This window comes from Thalassophryne amazonica, chromosome 9 (genome assembly GCF_902500255.1).
Source record: "Thalassophryne amazonica chromosome 9, fThaAma1.1, whole genome shotgun sequence".
Lineage (NCBI taxonomy): Eukaryota > Metazoa > Chordata > Actinopteri > Batrachoidiformes > Batrachoididae > Thalassophryne > Thalassophryne amazonica.
This window is the reverse complement of record NC_047111.1, coordinates 28,494-53,601: the sequence shown is the minus strand read 5'-3', so window position 1 is coordinate 53,601 and position 25,108 is coordinate 28,494. Positions and strand designations below refer to the sequence as shown.

At 41.0% G+C, this 25,108-nt stretch overlaps 1 protein-coding gene across 1 annotated transcript in view; it reads left to right on the top strand.

Moving 5' to 3' along the window:
- LOC117516645 (glucose-6-phosphate exchanger SLC37A2-like) overlaps positions 1–25,108 on the top strand; it is a gene marked incomplete at its 3' end in the record, with an annotated part of 99,497 nt that overhangs the window by 47,701 nt on the left and 26,688 nt on the right. Inside the window, exon 2 of the mRNA XM_034177474.1 lies at positions 4,008–4,089. Within this exon, the coding sequence (XP_034033365.1) occupies positions 4,008–4,089 (82 nt within the window). The remainder of the gene's footprint in view (positions 1–4,007; positions 4,090–25,108) is intronic.

Sequence of the window (25,108 nt, the reverse complement as noted above, 5' to 3'; positions counted from 1 at the left end):
ATAAACAAATGTTACTGCATCATTTAGTACTCCATAAACAAATATTACTACATCGTTTGTTACTTCATTAACAAACGTTACTGCATCATTTATTACTTTATAAACAAATGTTACTGCATCATTTATTACTTTATAAACAAATGTTACTGCATCATTTGCTACTTCATTAACAAACGTTACTGTATCATTTATTACTTTATAAACAAATGTTACTGCATCATTTATTACTCCATAAACAAATATTACTACATCGTTTGCTACTTCATTAACAAATGTTACTGCATCATTTATTACTTTATAAACAAATGTTACTGCATCATTTATGACTTTATAAACAAATGTTACTGCATCATTTATTACTCCATAAACAAATATTACTACATCATTTGCTACTTCATTAACAAACGTTACTGCATCATTTATTACTTTATAAACAAACGTTACTGCATCATTTATTACTTTATAAACAGATGTTACTGCATCATTTAGTACTCCATAAACAAATATTACTACATCGTTTGTTACTTCATTAACAAACGTTACTGCATCATTTATTACTTTATAAACAAATGTTACTGCATCATTTATTACTTTATAAACAAATGTTACTGCATCATTTGCTACTTCATTAACAAACGTTACTGTATCATTTATTACTTTATAAACAAATGTTACTGCATCATTTATTACTCCATAAACAAATATTACTACATCGTTTGCTACTTCATTAACAAACGTTACTGCATCATTTATTACTTTATAAACAAATGTTACTGCATCATTTATTGCTCCATAAACAAATATTACTACATCGTTTGCTACTTCATTAACAAACGTTACTGCATCATTTATTACTTTATAAACAAATGTTACTGCATCATTTATTACTCCATAAACAAATATTACTACATCGTTTGCTACTTCATTAACAAACGTTACTGCATCATTTATTACTTTATAAACAAATGTTACTGCATCATTATTTATCACTCCATAAACAAATATTACTACATCGTTTGCTACTTCATTAACAAACGTTACTGCATCATTTATTACTTTATAAACAAATGTTACTGCATCATTTATTACTCCATAAACAAATATTACTACATCATTTGCTACTTCATTAACAAACGTTACTGCATCATTTATTACTTTATAAACAAATGTTACTGCATCATTTATTACTCCATAAACAAATATTACTACATCGTTTGCTACTTCATTAACAAACATTACTGCATCATTTATTACTTTATAAACAAATGTTACTGCATCATTTATTACTCCATAAACAAATATTACTACATCGTATGCTACTTCATTAACAAACGTTACTGCATCATTTATTACTTTATAAACAAATGTTACTGCATCATTTATTACTCCATAAACAAATATTACTACATCGTTTGTTACTTCATTGACAAACGTTACTGCATCATTTATTACTTTATAAACAAACGTTACTGCATCATTTATTACTCCATAAACAAATATTACTACATCGTTTGTTACTTCATTGACAAACATTACTGCATCATTTATTACTTTATAAACAAACGTTACTGCATCATTTATTACTTTATAAACAAATGTTACTGCATCATTTATGACTTTATAAACAAATGTTACTGCATCATTTATTACTCCATAAACAAATATTACTACATCATTTGCTACTTCATTAACAAATGTTACTACATCATTTATTACTTTATAAACAAACGTTACTGCATCATTTATTACTTTATAAACAAATGTTACTGCATCATTTAGTACTCCATAAACAAATATTACTACATCGTTTGTTACTTCATTAACAAACATTACTGCATCATTTATTACTTTATAAACAAATGTTACTGCATCATTTATTACTCCATAAACAAATATTACTACATCATTTGTTACTTCATTGACAAACATTACTGCATCATTTATTACTTTATAAACAAATGTTACTGCATCATTTATTACTCCATAAACAAATATTACTACATCATTTGCTACTTCATTAACAAACGTTACTGCACTGCATCATTTATTACTTTATAAACAAATGTTACTGCATCATTTATTACTTTATAAACAAATGTTACTGCATCATTTATTACTCCATAAACAAATATTACTACATCATTTGCTACTTCATTAACAAACGTTACTGCATAATTTATTACTTTATAAACAAACGTTACTGCATCATTTATTACTCCATAAACAAATATTACTACATCGTTTGTTTCTTCATTGACAAACATTACTGCATCATTTATTACTTTATAAACAAATGTTACTGCATCATTTATTACTCCATAAACAAATATTACTACATCGTTTGCTACTTCATTAACAAACGTTACTGCATCATTTATTACTTTATAAACAAATGTTACTGCATCGTTTATTGCTCCATAAACAAATATTACTACATCGTTTGCTACTTCATTAACAAACGTTACTGCATCATTTACTACTTTATAAACAAATGTTACTGCATCATTTATTACTCCATAAACAAATATCACTACATCGTTTGCTACTTCATTAACAAACGTTACTGCATCATTTATTACTTTATAAACAAATGTTACTGCATCATTTATTACTCCATAAAGAAATATTACTACATCGTTTGCTACTTCATTAACAGATGTTACTGCATCATTTATTACTTTGTAAACAAATGTTACTGCATCATTTATTACTCCATAAACATTACTACATCGTTTGCTACTTCATTAACAAACGTTACTGCATCATTTATTACTTTATAAACAAATGTTACTGCATCATTTATTACTTTATAAACAAATGTTACTGCATCATTTATTACTCCATAAACAAATATTACTATACATCGTTTGCTACTTCATTAACAAACGTTACTGCATCATTTATTACTTTATAAACAAATGTTACTGCATCATTTATTACTCCATAAACAAATATTACTACATCGTATGCTACTTCATTAACAAACGTTACTGCATCATTTATTACTTTATAAACAAATGTTACTGCATCATTTATTACTCCATAAACAAATATTACTACATCATTTGCTACTTCATTAACAAATGTTACTGCATCATTTATTACTTTATAAACAAATGTTACTGCATCATTTAGTACTCCATAAACAAATATTACTACATCGTTTGTTACTTCATTAACAAACGTTACTGCATCATTTATTACTTTATAAACAAACGTTACTGCATCATTTATTACTTTATAAACAAACGTTACTGCATCATTTATTACTCCATAAACAAATGTTACTGCATCATTTATTACTCCATAAACAAACATTACTGCATCGTTTGTTACTTCATTAACAAACATTACTGCATCATTTATTACTTTATAAACAAATGTTACTGCATCATTTATTACTCCATAAACAAACATTACTACATCGTTTGTTACTTCATTAACAAATGTTACTGCATCATTTATTACTTTATAAACAAATGTTACTGCATCATTTATTACTCCATAAACAAACATTACTACATCGTTTGCTACTTCATTAACAAACGTTACTGCATAATTTATTACTTTATAAACAAATGTTACTGCATCATTTATTACTCCATAAACAAATATTACTACATCGTTTGTTACTTCATTAACAAACGTTACTGCATCATTGAGTACTTCATTAACAAATGTTACTGCATCATTTATTACTCCATAAACAAATGTTACTGCATCATTTATTACTCCATAAACAAACATTACTGCATTGTTTGTTACTTCATTAACAAACGTTACTGCATCATTTATTACTTTATAAACAAATGTTACTGCATCATTTATTACTCCATAAACAAATATTACTACATTGTTTGTTACTTCATTAACAAACGTTACTGCATCATTTATTACTTTATAAACAAATGTTACTGCATCGTTTAGTACATAAAATTATTTTGGAAACCCTTTTTAGATACAGACAACAAAACATTTCTAACTGTGTTTAAAAACTCTTCCTTTAGGTATCGAGGCTTCATCCTCTTACAGACCTTCCTCTTCTACACTGCCTACCACCTGTCACGGAAGCCCATCAGCATCGTAAAGGTAACTTTTGCACTGCTGGACCATAAATATTTGGACATGTACAGATCAGTCATTTAGCAACATATAAGTGTTAATACCAGACCATGAACATGAACTTAGCTCTGCTCAGGGTTGTTTCATGCACATCAGAGCAGCTGTGAAGGAATTTTAACATCAGAGTTTTTTAAGGGGTCCAAGCCCAGTGAGGACATTTCCCAGTCCCAGCAGGGCTGAGGAACCCTATTGTTTTCACTGCAATTTTTTTACCCCACTAAATGCAGTCTGGAGCTTAGATCATAGAAGCTGGGGAGGTGATATTTACATGTCTAGTACAAAACTCTGCACTTAACTCAAACACACACACAAAAAATTTACAAATCTGCCTATAGGGGGCACTATAGCAATACATTTAATTTTTGACCCCTAACTCCCAAACTGTATATCGTACAATCAAGTGCCTTATATGGAAATGTTCTGAATGTCATGAGATAGGCCATGTCCATCTGCACTAAGAAAGTTTTTTCACAAATTTGGAAAATCTGCAAAACAGACTTTTTGTAACACAGCTCAGACTGTTACTCTGAATGAAAGTGAACTTTGAATATAGAGAGTCTACAGACTCTATATTCCTACCATCTTTCAGTTGTAAAAATGAGCTTGATGGACTTAATCCTTCCTGAGAACTAACAGAAGGACATCCTGTTCTAAACACCTAACACAGGAAATTGGGACTTTCTTCAAAATGGTAACTCCAATCAAGACAAGTCTCAGGATTGAATGATGCAGGCAGGTAGTCAGATTCGTATTGTCTTGATTGGACATGAGGGGGTTTCATAAATCTAAAATGTTTATATCTCAAATTGGACAAATGAAATTGCGCAAAATTTGACATGGGTAATGTTGGGACAACACTCACTCATAAAAAGTACATCATGATTGATCAGTGGGGGCATGGCCTATTAGCTTCTTTATTTGAAAAGTGGGTGTGGCTCATACCATTTAATTTGTCAATCTGAAATTTCCAGAGATGACACAAACCAGCTCAAGGGAGTGTCATAACATCACTGCAATGATTGGAATGTGCCAGATCTCCTGATATAAGCCACACCCATTTCTGTTTTCCCATTTTTTACACAGTATGGCAACATATGTAAATGAGTGCCAAACTCTTTACTCAACTTGCCAGTGAGCAATGCTCACACGTTTATTCTGCAAGACACAAACATGGGTGTTACAACACAGAACGACGTGTAATTACAGTGTAATTACAGTGACCCATCACCAGATACTTATCAGTAACACGTACTACAGTTATAATCCTATATGTCCCCCAAGTCTTTGGAATGATATGACAAAGACTGATATTTGAAGCACAATCACTGGCAGTCATAAAATAAGTATCTCAAATTTAAATGAAAAAGGACAATGGACAATGAAGGGGCAGGCCATATACGGGGGCGGGGCAGGCAGAACAGGATTCAGAAGGGTCACAAGGTAGACTACCCTCTCCCCGGGCATTACAGTGGCCTCCATATAAGCTAAGGGGGAGGGCTCAGGCCGTGGCGGGTACGACGCCCAGCAGCAGTGGTTGAGAGTACATCCTTCTTGAGTCCCAGTGAGTTGAAGTCCTGGAGAGCTCTGAGGGCTCAGGGCATGCATCCAATGGATTGGACGCAATCAGTCCGCGGCGGGGAAGGGCCTGGCGGCTGCGGTGTGGATATTCTTGATGAGCAATCCAGGGTTGTAGGCTCCACCATGCCTGCAAGAGGAGTATCGGCAGGCACTGTGATTGCCGGTATCAGAGTTGCAGGTGGCCTGGGAGGCGCCTGCTCAGGCGGAGCTTCGTGGGTCTTGTCAGACTGGGCCATCAGTGGCAGACCAGGGCCATTATCAAGTGATCTCTCTGAACAACTGAAGTGTATCACCGAAGGAACTGGCAATTATGCAGAGTGACACGGCCCGATCCGTCAACCCGAATCACGTACTGATTGAACTGTCGCACTTCGCTGACAATACTGGTCTTATCCCACTTGGTTGGGTGAGGGCCGGTTTGGTTTTGGATGCGGACAAGGTCACCGACCTTTAAGGAGGGTAATGTGTGGGTGTGTTCAGAGAGGTGTTCAGCATCACGCATGTGGCGATTGCACAGTGCTTCCTCTGTGGCTACAAGCATTGAACGCCATGCCGGGTGGGGTTGGTATTTGCCTGGATGGATGAGAATGAAATCCCTTATGGGTCTTCTGAAAAGGCTGGGGAGAGATGGGTGTCTCGGTCTGGCGCATTACGATATTGTAACATGGCTCCTTGAAATTTGTCAGTGTTCAATGACCCATCAACTATATTGTCAGTTATCATGCATTTGATAGTTTTGACACCCACCTCTGCCCGACAGTTGCTGTGAGGGAATGCCACAGAGGAGAGGCGGTGTCAGACGCGCCAGTCACTAAGGAAGCGTTTTGTCGAGAGTGCCCATGAACTCTGGTCCATCATCAGATGACAGTTCTTCTGCAATTCCATAGGGGACAAATATGCGACGAAGGGCCGTGATCAAGCCAGATGCTCCATTGGCACTTTCCTCCACGATTGGCCAGTTGCTGTTGCCATCAACCATGACAAGGAAGTGTCTGCCTTGGTATGAGAAGTAATCAGCTGCAACACATTGGAACGGGTATGCAGGCAGTAAGGGGGGTGTGGGAGGGTCACTGGATTGAGAAGGTCATGCAGTTGCAGGCAGTGCATCGTTCTCGTAGCTCTGTGATAGCAGGGGTCATACCTGGCCAGAAGAAGGACAACTCTGCCTGGGAGCACATCTGGGTGACACCTTGATGGGCTGAGTGGAGGGCCTCAAGCACCCTATTGTGCAGGGACGCCGGGATGATGACTCAGTCATGGTAGAGGGCGACACCGTCAAAACTGCTCATATATTTCCTATATTGATTGTATGGTCTGAGTGCTGGGGGGAGGCATGTCTTAAGCTCTGGGAAGCCATCCTCGATGAGGTTCAGCAATTCCACCATAGTTGGATCACTCGAGGTGGCCAGGTGGACGTCATCCCATGAGACTGATTTGATCACTGTGTTATCAGTGGAGTCATATGAGCATACTTCAGTGATCATCGTGTCGGTACAACGTAGTTGAGCCAGGACATTGGGGGTAGGGTTGGTGATGCACAAAGCAGACAAGTCGTCAGGTAGCTCCAAGTGTGATGGCCTCCCAACCGGGTGTCTGGACAGGGCATCTGTAGCAGCCTGCTCCAGGGATCTGAACAATGAAAGCAGTAATGCAGGGTCTTCTCCTTCAGGTTTCACAGGCAGGGATTTGGGATGTCATCCAATCGCCTGTCGCCTAGTACTTTAAGGAGGGGTTTGTGATCAACGGCTATGATGAGTTTGAGGCAACCAATGACAAAGTGGCAGGCCTTGTCCAGGGCGTCCATGACGGCTAATGCTTCCCCTTCAATAGGCGCATACCTGGACTCTGCACCCGAAGTAAATCTGCTGCCGACTAGGGTGATCTGCCATCCATCTGGGCAGCAGAATGCCCGCGGTGAGGGGCATGTGCAGTGCTTTTGGAAGAGCCCAAACCCTAAGCTGTGCTTGCTCCAGTCTGTGGCCAGACATGTGGGTTTACATTTGTCAAAGATTTCTACACCCTTTTTGATCTCGATGATGATGTTATGTGTCGGACGCAGCCCGGAGAACCGACCAGCGTTTGAAGGACCCAGTATAAAATAAGCAGAGCACGGTACAAAGGATAACAGAGTTTAATAAACATAACAGTGATGTGAAAAAATACAAACAAATAAGTGCGCGGTCTGGCGTGGCGGATTTGCGGTGCGCTCCCAGCAGCACAAAACGGTCCAGAGCCAGAACCAGTTCGGACCCAAGAACCCCGCCGACACCCCCCAGGTGGCCGCGACAAACCGAGTCTGTGAAAGAAGAAATCATCATGTGAGTCCACACTCCACACACAGTGAGACCGCTCAAAGGTGTACAAACAGCAAACACTTCCTGGCTTAATTACTAATCAGCTTCCCACCCTGCAGGCATGGAACACCCTGTTCACAAAACTCCACTGCAGTGGAAGCTGATTAAACGACTACATACAGCTCAGTATAATAAGGTGTGAGGGACACCACATTTACTGACTGTATAAATGTTAGTCACAAAATCTAACGTACCTCAGGAAGTGTGCTGATGAGCGTGAGACCTCACCCCCTCCTCTTTCACAGACCATGCATCAAACCTGGACGTTCTCTGCATCCACTGATGATGAGCTGGCTCTCGAGATGACGATCTCACCCGTCTGGTCACAAGGTCGAGTCTCTGGCAAATACACACTGTGTACTCCAGTCTTAAATGCCACCATGTTCCAATCCATGTAGATGCACCACAGCTGTGAGTCCTGACGAGCCGCAGGTGATCAGCCTCAGGTGATCAGGGTGAGGTCCTGATAAACTCAGCTACACAGCCACTCAGTCCCAAATGCGCACCACCTGGAAGGAAAACCAAAAGACAGACAAAAGCCAGCCAGGCACGCCAGCCACAACAGATGAGGGCTTTAGTTTCATCAAACAGCATGTTCATGTTGTTTGGTCCAGTCAAACCTGATTCCCGGTTTCAGGAACTGGCAGAATGGCTGCATTCTCTCTGCAGTTGGAAAGACATATGACACCTTATTGACCAACCCGAACCAGCTACGCATGTCCGTAATGTTTTTCGGGATTGGGAAGTTCTGAATGGCCTCAATACATTTATGGCAGGGTCGCACTGTTGTAGGGTCAGTTTGAAAGCTCGCAAACTTGACAGACTCTTTGGCAAATTCGAACTTGGAGGGGTTCAGAATGACGCCATTACGTCCACAGGTGTCAAGCCAGTCAACAGCCTGGAAGAAGCTGCCATGGATATCATCCGGCCACATCAGAGTGTCATCGATGATCTTCACTTCATGAGGGATGTGGGTGACGAATTCATCGAAGTGCCCACTGTATGCATCGCCTGAGGCAACGTAGCCTTGGGGGGGCGACGCGGTATCGATATCAACCCCAGGGCGTTATAAACATTGTCAAGTGCCTGTCCTCCTCGTGTAGCGGGATACTATGATACCCATTCCAGGCATCGAACACTGTTTTCCTAGTGTTTGGTGGAATGGCGCGAGCCTGGTGGAATGGCGACTGAGTGTGGTGTGTTTCTCTGGTAGTGCGGCGATTAAGTGCCTGGAAGTCGACTCTGCGACGGGGTTTGCCTGATTTCTTTGGGCACATAGCAATCTGATGACACCATGTTGCCTGCGTTCTCACCGGTACAGGTTTGATGATTCCTAGACGGACATCTTGGTCAAGGCCCCCCTTGACCTATTCCTGCCAATGTATTGGGACTGGGATGGGGGCATGATGGGCCACTGGTGTTGCATCCGGATCTATCATGAGGTGCATGGGGGGACCTGACATCATGGGGAGGGGCTGATGTTGACAGATATTGAATGTGCTTGATGCATAGTAGTCCAGCAGCCACTTCCCCAGTCTATTGCGATTCTCCTCAGTGGCAGGGAATGGAAGAGATGTAGGGCATGGGGGTGGAGCCTGTCATTGAGGGCAATCACACGGGAGTTTTTCATTGAGTGGTACAGTAGCATCACGTGAAGTGGGCTTGGTATGAGTAATGAGTGAGTGTGCCGCACCAACAGTTGGAAAATTGGAGGGGATGATTCCGAGCACGACACAGGCCTGTTTAGATAGGAAGAATCTGTCAGTTGACAGAGTGATATAAACAAGCTGATGAGTAGTGCATGGCTCACCGGCTGGGGAGGTGCCTGATATGCTGAGAGGTATAGCTCCCAGTATGTTAATTGACTAGCTGTTTGCTGCAGACATCTTTATTGTAGTGGGGATCAGATGTCGGGACTGTAACCCAAGCTTCAACAGGACTGACTCACCAGCAAGGCAGGACTGGCACCCTGTGTCTGCTATAACGGGGACAGTGACAGGCGCGGAGGGGCTAAGGAATGTCGGCACAAGGCCAATATCACTGGTGTCCGAAGGGACTGCCTGGACAGAGACCTCTGTGGGGGTCAGATGTACGCTTTTCCCATGCCTCACACAGGTCATTAAACACATGATGTTCCAGTTTGATAGCTTGAGCCACTGCGGGGTCATCAGGAGGTTGGCGGGTAGTGTTGCCTGAGGAGAGGGCCTCAACGGAGCACAGGGTTTCAAACACAGCTGTGGCACCGCCTGGGGCTGGGGTGGACTCAGATGTTCTTTTGCCGCTGTGAGCAGCGACAGACACTCTCATGGTGATGCAGTAGACCGCACTTAGTGCATGTGTGATTATAGGTGGGGCATGCCTTCATGCGTTCCTTCCTATTGCCAGAATGACCTTGCCTGCCACAATAGTCACACGAGGGGTTGCCGTGGTTGAGATGGGGAGTGCTGCTACTCCTGGTCTGTAAACGTGACCTCTCCTGACGCCTGTAGGAGCTGGTGGCTGCTGCAGTAACTGTGTCACTACCAAGGAAGAGGTGCCCAGCCAAGCACTTGCCGCTTTCCTTGGCCTTGATCGCTTGAATAGTGTCCTGTAATTTCAGTTTCTGATTAGATTAGCCAAGGATGTCTAGATGGATTTCATCATCACAGATTCCATGTATCAGTGCATCCTGTGTCATATCATCGCTGTAGTCTACATCTTCTGCACAGCCAGATTTGGGGCATGTAATCGAGAAATTGCGTACACTAGCCTGTCCTCTCAAGCGGGCAGCAAATGCTGTAACAGGTTCATTCCTATCCTGTCACATATTGTGAAGTTGGACGCGAGCTACCATGATGTTCTCTTGGCGGACAGCAAGCGTTTTCATGTTCTGAAGGACCATGGCTTTGGTACTGCTTGAGAGAGTGCCAAATGTGCGAGTGAGGTCTTTCCTCAGCAAGTCATCGCAACATTCCAGGAGCTGGTAAATGATATCCTGTCCAGTAAGGTGTGTGTCCGCTTTATGGTCATTCCACTGTTGCAAGAAGTATGACCATTCCTACTGCCAAGATAGTGGGCCGTTTCACCTTCTCCGCAGAGGCTGTAATGGCAGTAGATGTGTTGGGCAGATGGTGGGCTGTGCTGGGGTGTATATCCAGGAGGCAGATGAGGACTTCTGGAGGAGCTGAACTGGGTCAGCTGACGTCACAGCCTGGTGCAGGGCAGTCGATGTTGGCCATCGTGGATGAAACGTGTGAGCATAAGTGAGTGCCAAACTCTTTACTCAACTTGCCAGTGAGCAATGCTCACACATTTATTCTGCAAGAGACAAACGTGGGTGTTACAACACAGAAGGATGTGTAATTATGTGCAATAGCTATACAGTGACCCATCACCAGATACTAAATCAGTAACATGTACTACAACTATAATCCTATAATATGTGAAACCTTTACGATCTGTCTCACCCCAGGCCAGCACTTCATTTGGCACCAATTTTTGCCAGTCCAATCTATGGACCATTTAGTAGAGCTTGTTATTAAAATAAGCATGATAGCTAAAAAGATGCCAGTTTTATAAAAGAGAACACACCACAGGGAGCAGACAAAACTGAATGTCTTATATATCTTTGTAACAGTACTTCCTATAAACATCAAACTTGTCACAAGCATACAGAAGTCTGAACAAAGGCTTTACACCAAATTTGGTAAGCATATGTCACTAGGGGGGCAGCACGGTGGCTTAGTGGTTAGCACTGTTGCCTCACAGCGAGAAGGTCGTGGGTTCAATTCCTGTGGCCTTTCTTTGCAGAGTTTGCATGTTCTCCCCGTGTTTGCGTGGGTTTCCTCCGGGTGCTCTGGTTTCCTCCCACATCCAAAGACATGCAGGTTAGGTGGATTGGGATCTTTAAATTGTCTGCAGGTGTGTGTGTGGGTGTGTCTGTTTGTTTGTCTGTTTGTGGCCCTGCAACAGACTGGCGTCCTGTCCTGGGTGCACCCCGCCTTGCGCTCTATGACTGCTGGGATAGGCTCCAGCACCCTGCGACCCTTAATTGGACTAAGCGGTAGAAGATGAATGAATGAATGTCACTAGGGGGCACCACAAATGCAAAAAGAATCATTTGAAAAAAAACGTGCAGAATTGCATGAAAATTCCTCTGGTATGATCAGGGATCATGTGTGATTTAAACCCTAAAATTTGATGATGACTGCATAAATTCTATTTCTACCTCATTTTGTTATTTTATTGTATTGTTACAAGAATTATTATTATTGCTTATCCTTGCACACGCTGTTTGATGCATATTTTCCTCTACTCACACCCATCTTGTGTGTTTTTTTTAAGACCTGAGTAACATGTGAATTTCTCCACTGTGTGATCAATAAAGTCTTATCTTATCTTAAATGACACTGGAAAATATTACCCCCTTCAAAAAAATGGAAACATTCACCAAAATTGACCTGTTTGGTCTATGGAGCTGAAACTTTTTCAGCATATCCACTGAATGTTCTTCATTCAGCTGCCCCCGGTTTTTGTTTGGGGTTGCCACAGTGGATACAGCCAGATCCGCATTGGTAATTGGCACAAGTTTTACGCCGGATGCCCTTCCTGACGCAACTCCAGTTTTACCTGGAGAAACACACACAGCTGCTGGTGTTCCAAAGACGACTTCCATCCAAGTACTAACCAGATCCTGCTCTGCTTTGCTTCTGAGATCTGACGGGATCAGACTGACACAGAGCAGACCAGCTGCTTCAGCATATCCACTGAATAAAGCCAAAAATTTCATGCACTGGTGTCTGTGGTTTCTTTTGCGGTCATTTTAAAATGAATAACTTTCCATATATTATATCAAATACCACCAATGCTGACATAAACATTCTTGGTCATGTAGAAATCAAATGTTTTATTTCTTTTTATGTTTTTATGTAACAATTTCTTTTTCAAAATAAGACTTACAGTATTAAAGGGGCACTGGCCCACACTGTACAACTTATCAAGCTGAAAATTTTAAGGATGATGTTACTCACATACCAAGGATTAAATTTATTCACCTGCATGTGTCACAATAATAAAGAAAATGTATTTTGGCCTGAAACGCACATTACAAAAATCAGTCAACATTTGACCCGTCAATCAAAATTCATACATTCCCCGATCTTTTAAGGGTACTGAATGTTCTACAGTGGGCTACACCCATTTCTACCTGTTAATGTTTATGTAAATTTGCAACATATTGAAAACCAACTTTTTAAACCTCTGCCTTGGTCATGTGTCTCATCTGCACCAAGAGTTATAGACACTCCAGGGTTTATGTTATGAGCTTAATAACTGAAAAGGTGCTAAAGTTATACAAAACAAAATCCACTGCAGGTAGCAGTCATAACAGGGAGTCTGCATATCTTAAAATTATAAGTCCAGTAAACACAAGGCATGGTCTAATGACACAGAAAAAATGATTAAAAAGCTGCCTGCCACATTTGATGGCAGTCAATCAAAGGATGCTGCCAAAAAAAGGGGAAATAAGTATCTGAAATTAGGTGTATAGAAAAGCATGAAACTTGTATCTCACCAATGTATCCATCAAAGAGCAGCAAAGTTCAAAGAAGACACAGAGTGCCAAGAGAAGAGTTGTGGTATTGTGTGATGATGTCTGGTGTTGTGTGTGGGCCGCCAGAAGAGGAGGTACTGCTGGCCCACCACCAGAGGGCGCCCTGCCTGAAGTGCGGGCTTCAGGCACGAGAGGGCGCTGCCGCCACGGACACAGCCGGGAGTGACAGCTGTCGCTCATTACCTCTTGACAGCTGTCACCCATCTACTCAACATCATCTCACTCCATAAAGACCAGACGTCATCTCCACCTCGTTGCCGAGATATCATACTTCATTGGAGGTAATATCCTCAGCCTTTGTGGAAATATTGAGAATCTGTTTATTGTGAGTGTTTGCAGGAGTTCCGGTCCTTTTGTGGAGGCTGTGCAATACTGCACTCTTTTTCCTCTGAGGACGCGCTGCAAGTATTGAGTGAGAGGTGGAGGTGGCATTCCCACCGTTGTTGTTACTGGGTGTACACACACCCACACTTAACTGTCTTTGTTCTTCGCCAGCAGTACCAGATCCGACAGTCGGGGACGGTGATCACCTGGGAATTCGGGACTTGGCGGCTCCAGTATTCACCAGGTTCTGGGGCAGCGGAAATCGTGTGGTTCCGGCTCTTCTCAGGACAGACGTCTTCTATGCTCGAGCCTGCCCACACGTCACCTCTGTGTATTGACTGTTATGATATTCTGTGATTGTCTGTATGTTCGTTGTGCACCTTCACAACATTAAATTGTTACTTTTTGGCTCATCTATTGACCGTTCATTTGCGCCCCCTGTTGTGGGTCCGTGTCACTACACTTTCACAACAGTCTGGTGTGGCAGAGAAGTATGTGAGGGAGGTGCAGGACATGTGTAAGGATAGTCATCACACTGGGTCTGGTGGGCTTTGTGTTTCTTCTCATCATCAAAATGCCTGAGGAAGCTGATTTTTTCTGACCAATGCTGCCAGTGTGTTTGCTCAGGGGATGGGTCAGGTTCAACCTTATTCAGAAGATGCACCTGTAAGAGACTGATGCTGTGATAGTCATATTTTAAAAAAATATTAAACTCAACCCATTGCCCAGTCACCTCTGACTTTTTATATGTACCATAAGGAGAATATTTCTGCCATTGTTGCTGGTCTTTAGTAGAACATTTGGTTCAACAGACATGAACATAAATTCCGTTTTGAATATTGACAAATGATATCTGATAAACACCATGGTTATCTGTACACACAACATCTGCACATGGTGGGATCAAAGGCTGGGATTCAGTGGATGCGCTGGAAAAGTATGGATGTCTTATTTAAAGTCAGTCCTCTTAGTGGAAGTTGGCATGATCACACTGTTGCCCATGTGGGTCTGCAGGTCAGGCCCTCGTCTTACAGCCGCATTGTTATGAGTCACACGGGCCTCACGGTTTCTCCAGAGGTGATCCGTGTACGAGGCTTGGACCTGCTAGCAAGTCTTGTTTTTAGAGGTTCAGTCTGGCGGGGCTGGGAACCCTATTGTTTTCATTTGGATTTACTTTCTTTTTTCACTCTCTAAATGCAATACTGCAGCCGAGACCATAGAAGCTGTGGAGGTGACATTTTCAGGTCGAGTACAAAACTCTGCACCTATCTCAGACACAAAACATTTAAACAAATCTGCCAATAATTGGCACTATAGGAGCATATTTTCATGTAGGCCTCAAACATCCAGACTGTACATCATACATTCAAGCGCCAAATTTCATGAGTTAGGCCACACCCATTGGAGCCTGGAAAGATTTTACATAAATTTGCTAAAAATTCAGTGCTTACTTTTTGCAACCCAACCTGACTGTTGCACTGCCCAGCACCAACTTTACACAGAGTCTACTGGACCTCAGAAGCCTAAGTTATTAAAATGAGCTGATGGGCCATAAAAGATGAACTTCTTGTTACAAACATGTGATAGAGGAAGATAACATTAAATCCAATCTGGATGGAACTCATTTAAGATTAGGCTTAAAACGTTCCTTTTTGCTAAAGCTTATAGTTAGGGCTGGATCAGGTGACCCTGAACCATCCCTTAGTTATGCTGCTATAGACGTAGACTGCTGGGGGGTTCCCATGATGCACTGTTTCTTTCTCTTTTTGCTCTGTATGCACCACTCTGCATTTAATCATTAGTGATCGATCTCTGCTCCCCTCCACAGCATGTCTTTTTCCTGGTTCTCTCCCTCAGCCCCAACCAGTCCCAGCAGAAGACTGCCCCTCCCTGAGCCTGGTTCTGCTGGAGGTTTCTTCCTGTTAAAAGGGAGTTTTTCCTTCCCACTGTAGCCAAGTGCTTGCTCACAGGGGGTCGTTTTGACCGTTGGGGTTTTACATAATTATTGTATGGCCTTGCCTTACAATATAAAGCGCCTTGGGGCAACTGTTTGTTGTGATTTGGCGCTATATAAAAACATTGATTGATTGATTGATGTGGCTGGTGCAGAATAGTGTGGAGAGGCTGCCTGTTTATAGTTTTGATTGGACCTTGTGTCATCAGTCTCAAAAGTTTATATCTCATAATTGGCTCATTAGAATTGTAACAAATTTGACATAGATAACCATGTCAATCATGGACAGAATTTTACTTGAAACACATAAGTACATCATGATTGTTCAAAGAGGCGGAGTCTATTGACATTTTAATTAGGCAGGTGGGCGTGGCTCACACCATTCAATGTATCAAACTGAAATTTTCAGAGATGATACAGACCAGCTGAAGCTGGAGCCATAACAACATTTATATGAGGTCTATCCATAAAGTAACGGTCCTTTTTATTTTTTTCAAAACCTATATGGATTTCATTCATATGTTTTTACGTCAGACATGCTTGAACCCTTGTGCGCATGCGTGAGTTTTTCCACGCCTGTCGGTGACGTCATTCGCCTGTGAGCACTCCTTGTGGGAGGAGTCGTCCAGCCCCTCGTCGGAATTCCTTTGTCTGAGAAGTTGCTGAGAGACTGGCGCTTTGTTTGATCAAAATTTTTTCTAAACCTGTGAGACACATCGAAGTGGACATGGTTCGAAAAATGAAGCTGGTTTTCGGTGAAAATTTTAACAGCTGATGAGAGATTTTGAGGTGATTCTGTCGCTTGAAGGACTTTTCACGGTGCGAGACGTCGCTCAGCGCTCTCAGGCGGCGTCGTCAGCCTGTTCAAGTTGAAAACCTCCACATTTCAGGCTCTATTGATCCAGGACGTCGTGAGAGAACAGAGAAGTTTCAGAAGAAGTCGGTTTCAGCATTTTATCCGGATATTCCACTGTTAAAGGAGATTTTTTTAATGAAAGACGTGCGGACGGATCCGCGCGTCGGGACGCAGCCGACGCGGTGCGGCGGCACAAGAAAAACACCTCCGTGTTGATAACCATTTGTAAAATCCAGGCGGCTTTTGATGGCTTTCAGTGGAGTGAGTATATGAGAAATTGTTTAACAGCTGGACATGTTCCAACTTGTCCTTAAGGCTTTCAACAGAGGTGTTTTTCCTGTGGCGGAGCGTCGCGGCGGCTGTGTCCCGACGCGCGGACCCGTCCACACGTCTTTCATTAAAAAAATCTCCTTTAACAGTGGAATATCCGGATAAAATGCTGAAACTTCTTCTGAAACTTCTCTGTTCTCTCACGACGTCCTGGATCAATAGAGCCTGAAATGTGGAGGTTTTCAGCTTGAAACAGGCTGACGACGGCGGCTGAGAGCGCTGCGCGACGTCTCGCACTGTGGGAAGTCCTTAAAGCGACAGAATCACCTCAAAATCTCTCATCAGCCATTACTCTCTCATCTTCCTCCAACATCCAAACAAATTTTTTCCTCCAGCTGTTTGTTCTTTGCTTTGACTTTGACGTTTGTGCAGTGACTATTTCAGCTAGATGGTTTTTTGGCCTTTCTGGTTGCACTGGATTGTAATGCATAAAAACAAACACTGTTTTTAATGGCAACATAGAATAACTTGGTCAAGAGCTTGATTCCACTTTATGTGTAATAGGTTGAGAGCTTGATTCCCTTGTATGTGTAATAGGTTGACAGCTTGATTCCCTTGTATGTGTAATAGGTTGAGAGCTTGATTCCACTGTATGTGTAATAGGTCAAGAGCTTGATTCCCTTGTATGTGTAATAGGTTGAGAGCTTGATTCCACTGTATGTGTAATAGGTCGAGAGCTTGATTCCCTTGTATGTGTAATAGGTTGAGAGCTTGATTCCACTGTATATGTAATAGGTTGAGAGCTTGATTCCACTGTATGTGTAATAGGTCAAGAGCTTGATTCCACTGTATGTGTAATAGCTCGAGAAGTTGATTCACTTGTATGTGTAATAGGTTTGAGAGTTTGATTCCACTGTATGTGTATAGGTTGAGAGTTGATTCCACTGTATGTGTAATAGGTGAGATCTTGATTCCTGTATGTGTAATGGTCGAGAGCTTGATTCCACTGTATGTGTAATAGGTTGAGAGCTTGATTCCCTTGTATGTGTAATAGGTTGAGAGTTTGATTCCACTGTATGTGTAATAGGTTGAGAGTTTGAATCCACTGTATGTGTAATAGGTTGAGAGTTTGATTCCACTGTATGTGTAATAGGTTGAGGACCTGATTCCACTGTATGTGTAATAGGTTGAGAGCTTGATTCCACTGTATGTGTAATAGGTTGAGAGCTTGATTCCACTGTATGTGTAATAGGTTGAGAGCTTGATTCACTGTATGTGTAATAGGTTTGAAGAGCTTGATTCCACTGTATTGTGTAATAGGTTAGAGCTGATTCCACTGTATGTGTAATAGGTTGAGAGGCTTGATCCACTTGTATGTGTAATAGGTCGAGAGCTTGATTCCACTGTATGTGTAATAGGTTGAGAGCTTGATTCCACTGTATGTGTAATAGGTTGAGAGGTTGATTCACTTGTATGTGTAATAGGTCAAGAGCTTGATTCCACTGTATGTGTAATAGGTCAAGAGCTTGATTCCACTGTATGTGTAATAGGTTGAGAGCTTGATTCCACTGTATGTGTAATAGGTTGAGAGCTTGATTCCATTGTATGTGTAATAGGTCAAGAGCTTGATTCCCTTGTATGTGTAATAGGTCAAGAGCTTGATTCCACTGTATGTGTAATAGGTTGAGAGCTTGATTCCACTGTATGTGTAATAGGTTGAGAGCTTGATTCCCTTGTATGTGTAATAGGTCGAGAGCTTGATTCCCTTGTATGTGTAATAGGTCGAGAGCTTGATTCCACTGTATGTGTAATAGGTCAAGAGCTTGATTCCATTGTATGTGTAATAGGTCGAGATGTTGATTCCCTTGTATGTGTAATAGGTCGAGAGCTTGATTCCATTGTATGTGTAATAGGTCGAGATGTTGATTCCCTTGTATGTGTAATAGGTCGAGAGCTTGATTCCCTTGTATGTGTAATAGGTTGAGAGCTTGATTCCCTTGTATGTGTAATAGGTTGAGAGCCTGATTCCACTGTATGTATAATAGGTCGAGAGCTTGATTCCATTGTATGTGTAATAGGTTGAGAGCTTGATTCCCTTGTATGTGTAATAGGTTGAGAGCTTGATTCCCTTGTATGTGTAATAGGTCAAGAGCTTGATTCCATTGTATGTGTAATAGGTTGAGAGCTTGATTCCACTGTATGTGTAATAGGTTGAGAGCTTGATTCCCTTGTATGTGTAACAGGTCAAGAGCTTGATTCCATTGTATGTGTAATAGGTTGACAGCTTGATTCCCTTGTATGTGTAACAGGTCAAGAGCTTGATTCCATTGTATGTGTAATAGGTTGACAGCTTGATTCCCTTGTATGTGTAACAGGTCAAGAGCTTGATTCCATTGTATGTGTAATAGGTTGAGAGCTTGATTCCCTTGTATGTGTAATAGGTCGAGAGCTTGATTCCACTGTATGTGTAATAGGTTGAGAGCTTGATTCCCTTGTATGTGTAATAGGTCGAGAGCTTGATTCCACTGTATGTGTAATAGGTTGAGAGCTTGATTCCCTTGTATGTGTAATAGGTCAAGAGCTTGATTCCACTGTATGTGTAATAGGTTGAGAGCTTGATTCCACTTGTATGTGTAATAGGTTGAGAGGTTGATTCCACTTGTATGTGTAATAGGTCAAGAGCTTGATTCCACTGTATGTGTAATAGGTCGAGAGCTTGATTCCACTGTATGTGTAATAGGTTGAGAGCTTGATTCCACTGTATGTGTAATAGGTTGAGAGCTTGATTCCACTTGTATGTGTAATAGGTCGAGAGCTTGATTCCCTTGTATGTGTAATAGGTCGAGAGCTTGATTCCACTGTATGTGTAATAGGTTGAGAGCTTGATTCCCTTGTATGTGTAATAGGTTGAGAGCTTGATTCCCTTGTATGTGTAATAGGTCGAGAGCTTGATTCCCTTGTATGTGTAATAGGTCGAGAGCTTGATTCCACTGTATGTGTAATAGGTCAAGAGCTTGATTCCATTGTATGTGTAATAGGTCGAGATGTTGATTCCCTTGTATGTGTAATAGGTCGAGAGCTTGATTCCATTGTATGTGTAATAGGTCGAGATGTTGATTCCCTTGTATGTGTAATAGGTCGAGAGCTTGATTCCCTTGTATGTGTAATAGGTTGAGAGCTTGATTCCCTTGTATGTGTAATAGGTTGAGAGCCTGATTCCACTGTATGTATAATAGGTCGAGAGCTTGATTCCATTGTATGTGTAATAGGTTGAGAGCTTGATTCCCTTGTATGTGTAATAGGTTGAGAGCTTGATTCCCTTGTATGTGTAATAGGTCAAGAGCTTGATTCCATTGTATGTGTAATAGGTTGAGAGCTTGATTCCCTTGTATGTGTAATAGGTCAAGAGCTTGATTCCATTGTATGTGTAATAGGTTGAGAGCTTGATTCCACTGTATGTGTAATAGGTTGAGAGCTTGATTCCCTTGTATGTGTAATAGGTCAAGAGCTTGATTCCATTGTATGTGTAATAGGTTGAGAGCTTGATTCCCTTGTATGTGTAATAGGTCAAGAGCTTGATTCCATTGTATGTGTAATAGGTTGAGAGGTTGATTCCCTTGTATGTGTAATAGGTCAAGAGCTTGATTCCATTGTATGTGTAATAGGTTGAGAGCTTGATTCCCTTGTATGTGTAACAGGTCAATAGCTTGATTCCATTGTATGTGTAATAGGTTGAGAGCTTGATTCCCTTGTATGTGTAACAGGTCAAGAGCTTGATTCCATTGTATGTGTAATAGGTTGAGAGCTTGATTCCCTTGTATGTGTAATAGGTCGAGAGCTTGATTCCACTGTATGTGTAATAGGTTGAGAGCTTGATTCCCTTGTATGTGTAATAGGTTGAGAGCCTGATTCCCTTGTATGTGTAATAGGTCGAGAGCTTGATTCCACTGTATGTGTAATAGGTTGAGAGCTTGATTCCACTTGTATGTGTAATAGGTTGAGAGCTTGATTCCACTTGTATGTGTAATAGGTTGAGAGCTTGATTCCCTTGTATGTGTAATAGGTTGAGAGCTTGATTCCCTGTATGTGTAATAGGTTGAGAGCTTGATTCCACTGTATGTGTAATAGGTTGAGAGCTTGATTCCCTTGTATGTGTAATAGGTCGAGAGCTTGATTCCACTGTATGTGTAATAGGTTGAGAGCTTGATTCCCTTGTATGTGTAATAGGTCGAGAGCTTGATTCCACTGTATGTGTAATAGGTCGAGAGCTTGATTCCACTTGTATGTGTAATAGGTTGAGAGCTTGATTCCCTTGTATGTGTAATAGGTCGAGAGCTTGATTCCACTGTATGTGTAATAGGTTGAGAGCTTGATTCCACTGTATGTGTAATAGGTTGAGAGCTTGATTCCCTTGTATGTGTAATAGGTTGAGAGCTTGATTCCATTGTATGTGTAATAGGTCAAGAGCTTGATTCCACTGTATGTGTAATATGTTGAGAGCTTGATTCCACTGTATGTGTAATATGTTGAGAGCCTGATTCCACTGTATGTGTAATAGGTTTAGAGCCTGATTCCATTGTATGTGTAATAGGTTGAGAGCTTGATTCCACTGTATGTGTAATAGGTCAAGAGCTTGATTCCATTGTATGTGTAATAGGTCAAGAGCTTGATTCCACTGTATGTGTAATAGGTCGAGAGCCTGATTCCACTGTATGTGTAATAGGTTGAGAGCCTGATTCCACTGTATGTGTAATAGGTCGAGAGCTTGATTCCACTGTATGTGTAATAGGTTGAGAGCTTGATTCCACTGTATGTGTAATAGGTTGAGAGCTTGATTCCACTTGTATGTGTAATATCTTGAGAGCTTGATTCCACTGTATGTGTAATAGGTTGAGAGCTTGATTCCCTTGTATGTGTAATAGGTTGAGAGCTTGATTCCACTGTATGTGTAATAGGTTGAGAGCCTGATTCCACTGTATGTGTAATAGGTTGAGAGCTTGATTCCACTGTATGTGTAATAGGTTGAGAGCTTGATTCCACTGTATGTGTAATAGGTTGAGAGCTTGATTCCACTGTATGTGTAATAGGTTGAGAGCTTGATTCCCTTGTATGTGTAATAGGTTGAGAGCTTGATTCCACTGTATGTGTAATAGGTTGAGAGCTTGATTCCACTGTATGTGTAATAGGTTGAGAGCTTGATTCCACTGTATGTGTAATAGGTTGAGAGCTTGATTCCACTGTATGTGTAATAGGTTGAGAGCTTGATTCCACTGTATGTGTAATAGGTTGAGAGCTTGATTCCCTTGTATGTGTAATAGGTTGAGAGCTTGATTCCACTGTATGTGTAATAGGTTGAGAGCTTGATTCCACTGTATGTGTAATAGGTTGAGAGCTTGATTCCACTGTATGTGTAATAGGTTGAGAGCTTGATTCCCTTGTATGTGTAATAGGTTGAGAGCTTGATTCCACTGTATGTGTAATAGGTCAAGAGCTTGATTCCACTGTATGTGTAATAGGTTGAGAGCTTGATTCCACTGTATGTGTAATAGGTTGAGAACCTGATTCCACTGTATGTGTAATAGGTTGAGAGCTTGATTCCACTGTATGTGTAATAGGTCAAGAGCTTGATTCACTTGTATGTGTAATAGGTTCGAGAGCTTGATTCCCTTGTATGTGTAATAGGTCAAGAGCTTGATTCCATTGTATGTGTAATAGGTTCGAGAGGTTGATTCCCTTGTATATGTAATAGGTCGAGAGCTTGATTCCCTTGTATGTGTAATAGGTCAAGAGCTTGATTCCACTGTATGTGTAATAGGTTGAGAGCTTGATTCCACTGTATGTGTAATAGGTTGAGAGCTTGATTCCACTGTATGTGTAATAGGTTGAGAGCTTGATTCCCTTGTATGTGTAATTTGTCAAGAGCTTGATTCCATTGTATGTGTAATAGGTCGAGAGGTTGATTCACTTGTATGTGTAATAGGTCAAGAGCTTGATTCCCTTGTATGTGTAATAGGTCAAGAGCTTGATTCCACTGTATGTGTAATAGGTCAAGAGCTTGATTCCACTGTATGTGTAATAGGTTGAGAGCTTGATTCCCTTGTATGTGTAATAGGTTGAGAGCTTGATTCCCTTGTATGTGTAACAGGTCGAGAGCTTGATTCCCTTGTATGTGTAATAGGTCGAGAGCTTGATTCCACTGTATGTGTAATAGGTCAAGAGCTTGATTCCATTGTATGTGTAATAGGTCGAGATGTTGATTCCCTTGTATGTGTAATAGGTCGAGAGCTTGATTCCCTTTTATGTGTAATAGGTTGAGAGCTTGATTCCCTTGTATGTGTAATAGGTTGAGAGCCTGATTCCATTGTATATGTAATAGGTCGAGAGCTTGATTCCACTGTATGTATAATAGGTCAAGAGCTTGATTCCATTGTATGTGTAATAGGTTGAGAGCTTGATTCCCTTGTATGTGTAATAGGTCAAGAGCTTGATTCCATTGTATGTGTAATAGGTTGAGAGCTTGATTCCACTGTATGTGTAATAGGTTGAGAGCTTGATTCCATTGTATGTGTAATAGGTTGAGAGCTTGATTCCACTGTATGTGTAATAGGTTGAGAGCTTGATTCCCTTGTATGTGTAACAGGTCAAGAGCTTGATTCCATTGTATGTGTAATAGGTTGAGAGCTTGATTCCCTTGTATGTGTAACAGGTCAATAGCTTGATTCCATTGTATGTGTAATAGGTTGAGAGCTTGATTCCCTTGTATGTGTAACAGGTCAAGAGCTTGATTCCACTGTATGTGTAATAGGTTGAGAGCTTGATTCCCTTGTATGTGTAATAGGTTGAGAGCCTGATTCCCTTGTATGTGTAATAGGTCAAGAGCTTGATTCCATTGTATGTGTAATAGGTCAAGAGCTTGATTCCATTGTATGTGTAATAGGTCAAGAGCTTGATTCCCTTGTATGTGTAATAGGTTGAGAGCTTGATTCCCTTGTATGTGTAATAGGTTGAGAGCTTGATTCCCTTGTATGTGTAATAGGTTGAGAGCTTGATTCCACTGTATGTGTAATAGGTCAAGAGCTTGATTCCACTTGTATGTGTAATAGGTTGAGAGCTTGATTCCACTGTATGTGTAATAGGTTGAGAGCTTGATTCCACTGTATGTGTAATAGGTTGAGAGCTTGATTCCACTGTATGTGTAATAGGTCAAGAGCTTGATTCCACTTGTATGTGTAATAGGTTCGAGAGCTTGATTCCCTGTATGTGTAATAGGTTGAGAGCTTGATTCCCTTGTATGTGTAATAGGTCAAGAGCTTGATTCCACTGTATGTGTAATAGGTTGAGAGCTTGATTCCACTGTATGTGTAATAGGTTGAGAGCCTGATTCCACTGTATGTGTAATAGGTTGAGAGCTTGATTCCACTGTATGTGTAATAGGTCAAGAGCTTGATTCCACTTGTATGTGTAATAGGTTCGAGAGCTTGATTCCACTGTATGTGTAATAGGTCGAGAGGTTGATTCACTTGTATGTGTAATAGGTCAAGAGCTTGATTCCACTGTATGTGTAATAGGTCAGAGAGCTTGATTCCACTGTATGTGTAATAGGTTGAGAGCTTGATTCCACTGTATGTGTAATAGGTTGAGAGCTTGATTCCACTGTATGTGTAATAGGTTGAGAGCTTGATTCCCTTGTATGTGTAATAGGTCAAGAGCTTGATTCCATTGTATGTGTAATAGGTCGAGAGGTTGATTCACTTGTATGTGTAATAGGTCAAGAGCTTGATTCCCTTGTATGTGTAATAGGTCAAGAGCTTGATTCCACTGTATGTGTAATAGGTCGAGAGCTTGATTCCACTGTATGTGTAATAGGTTGAGAGCTTGATTCCCTTGTATGTGTAATAGGTTGAGAGCTTGATTCCCTTGTATGTGTAATAGGTCGAGAGCTTGATTCCCTTGTATGTGTAATAGGTCGAGAGCTTGATTCCCTTGTATGTGTAATAGGTTGAGAGCTTGATTCCCTTGTATGTGTAATAGGTCGAGATGTGATTCCCTTGTAATGTGTA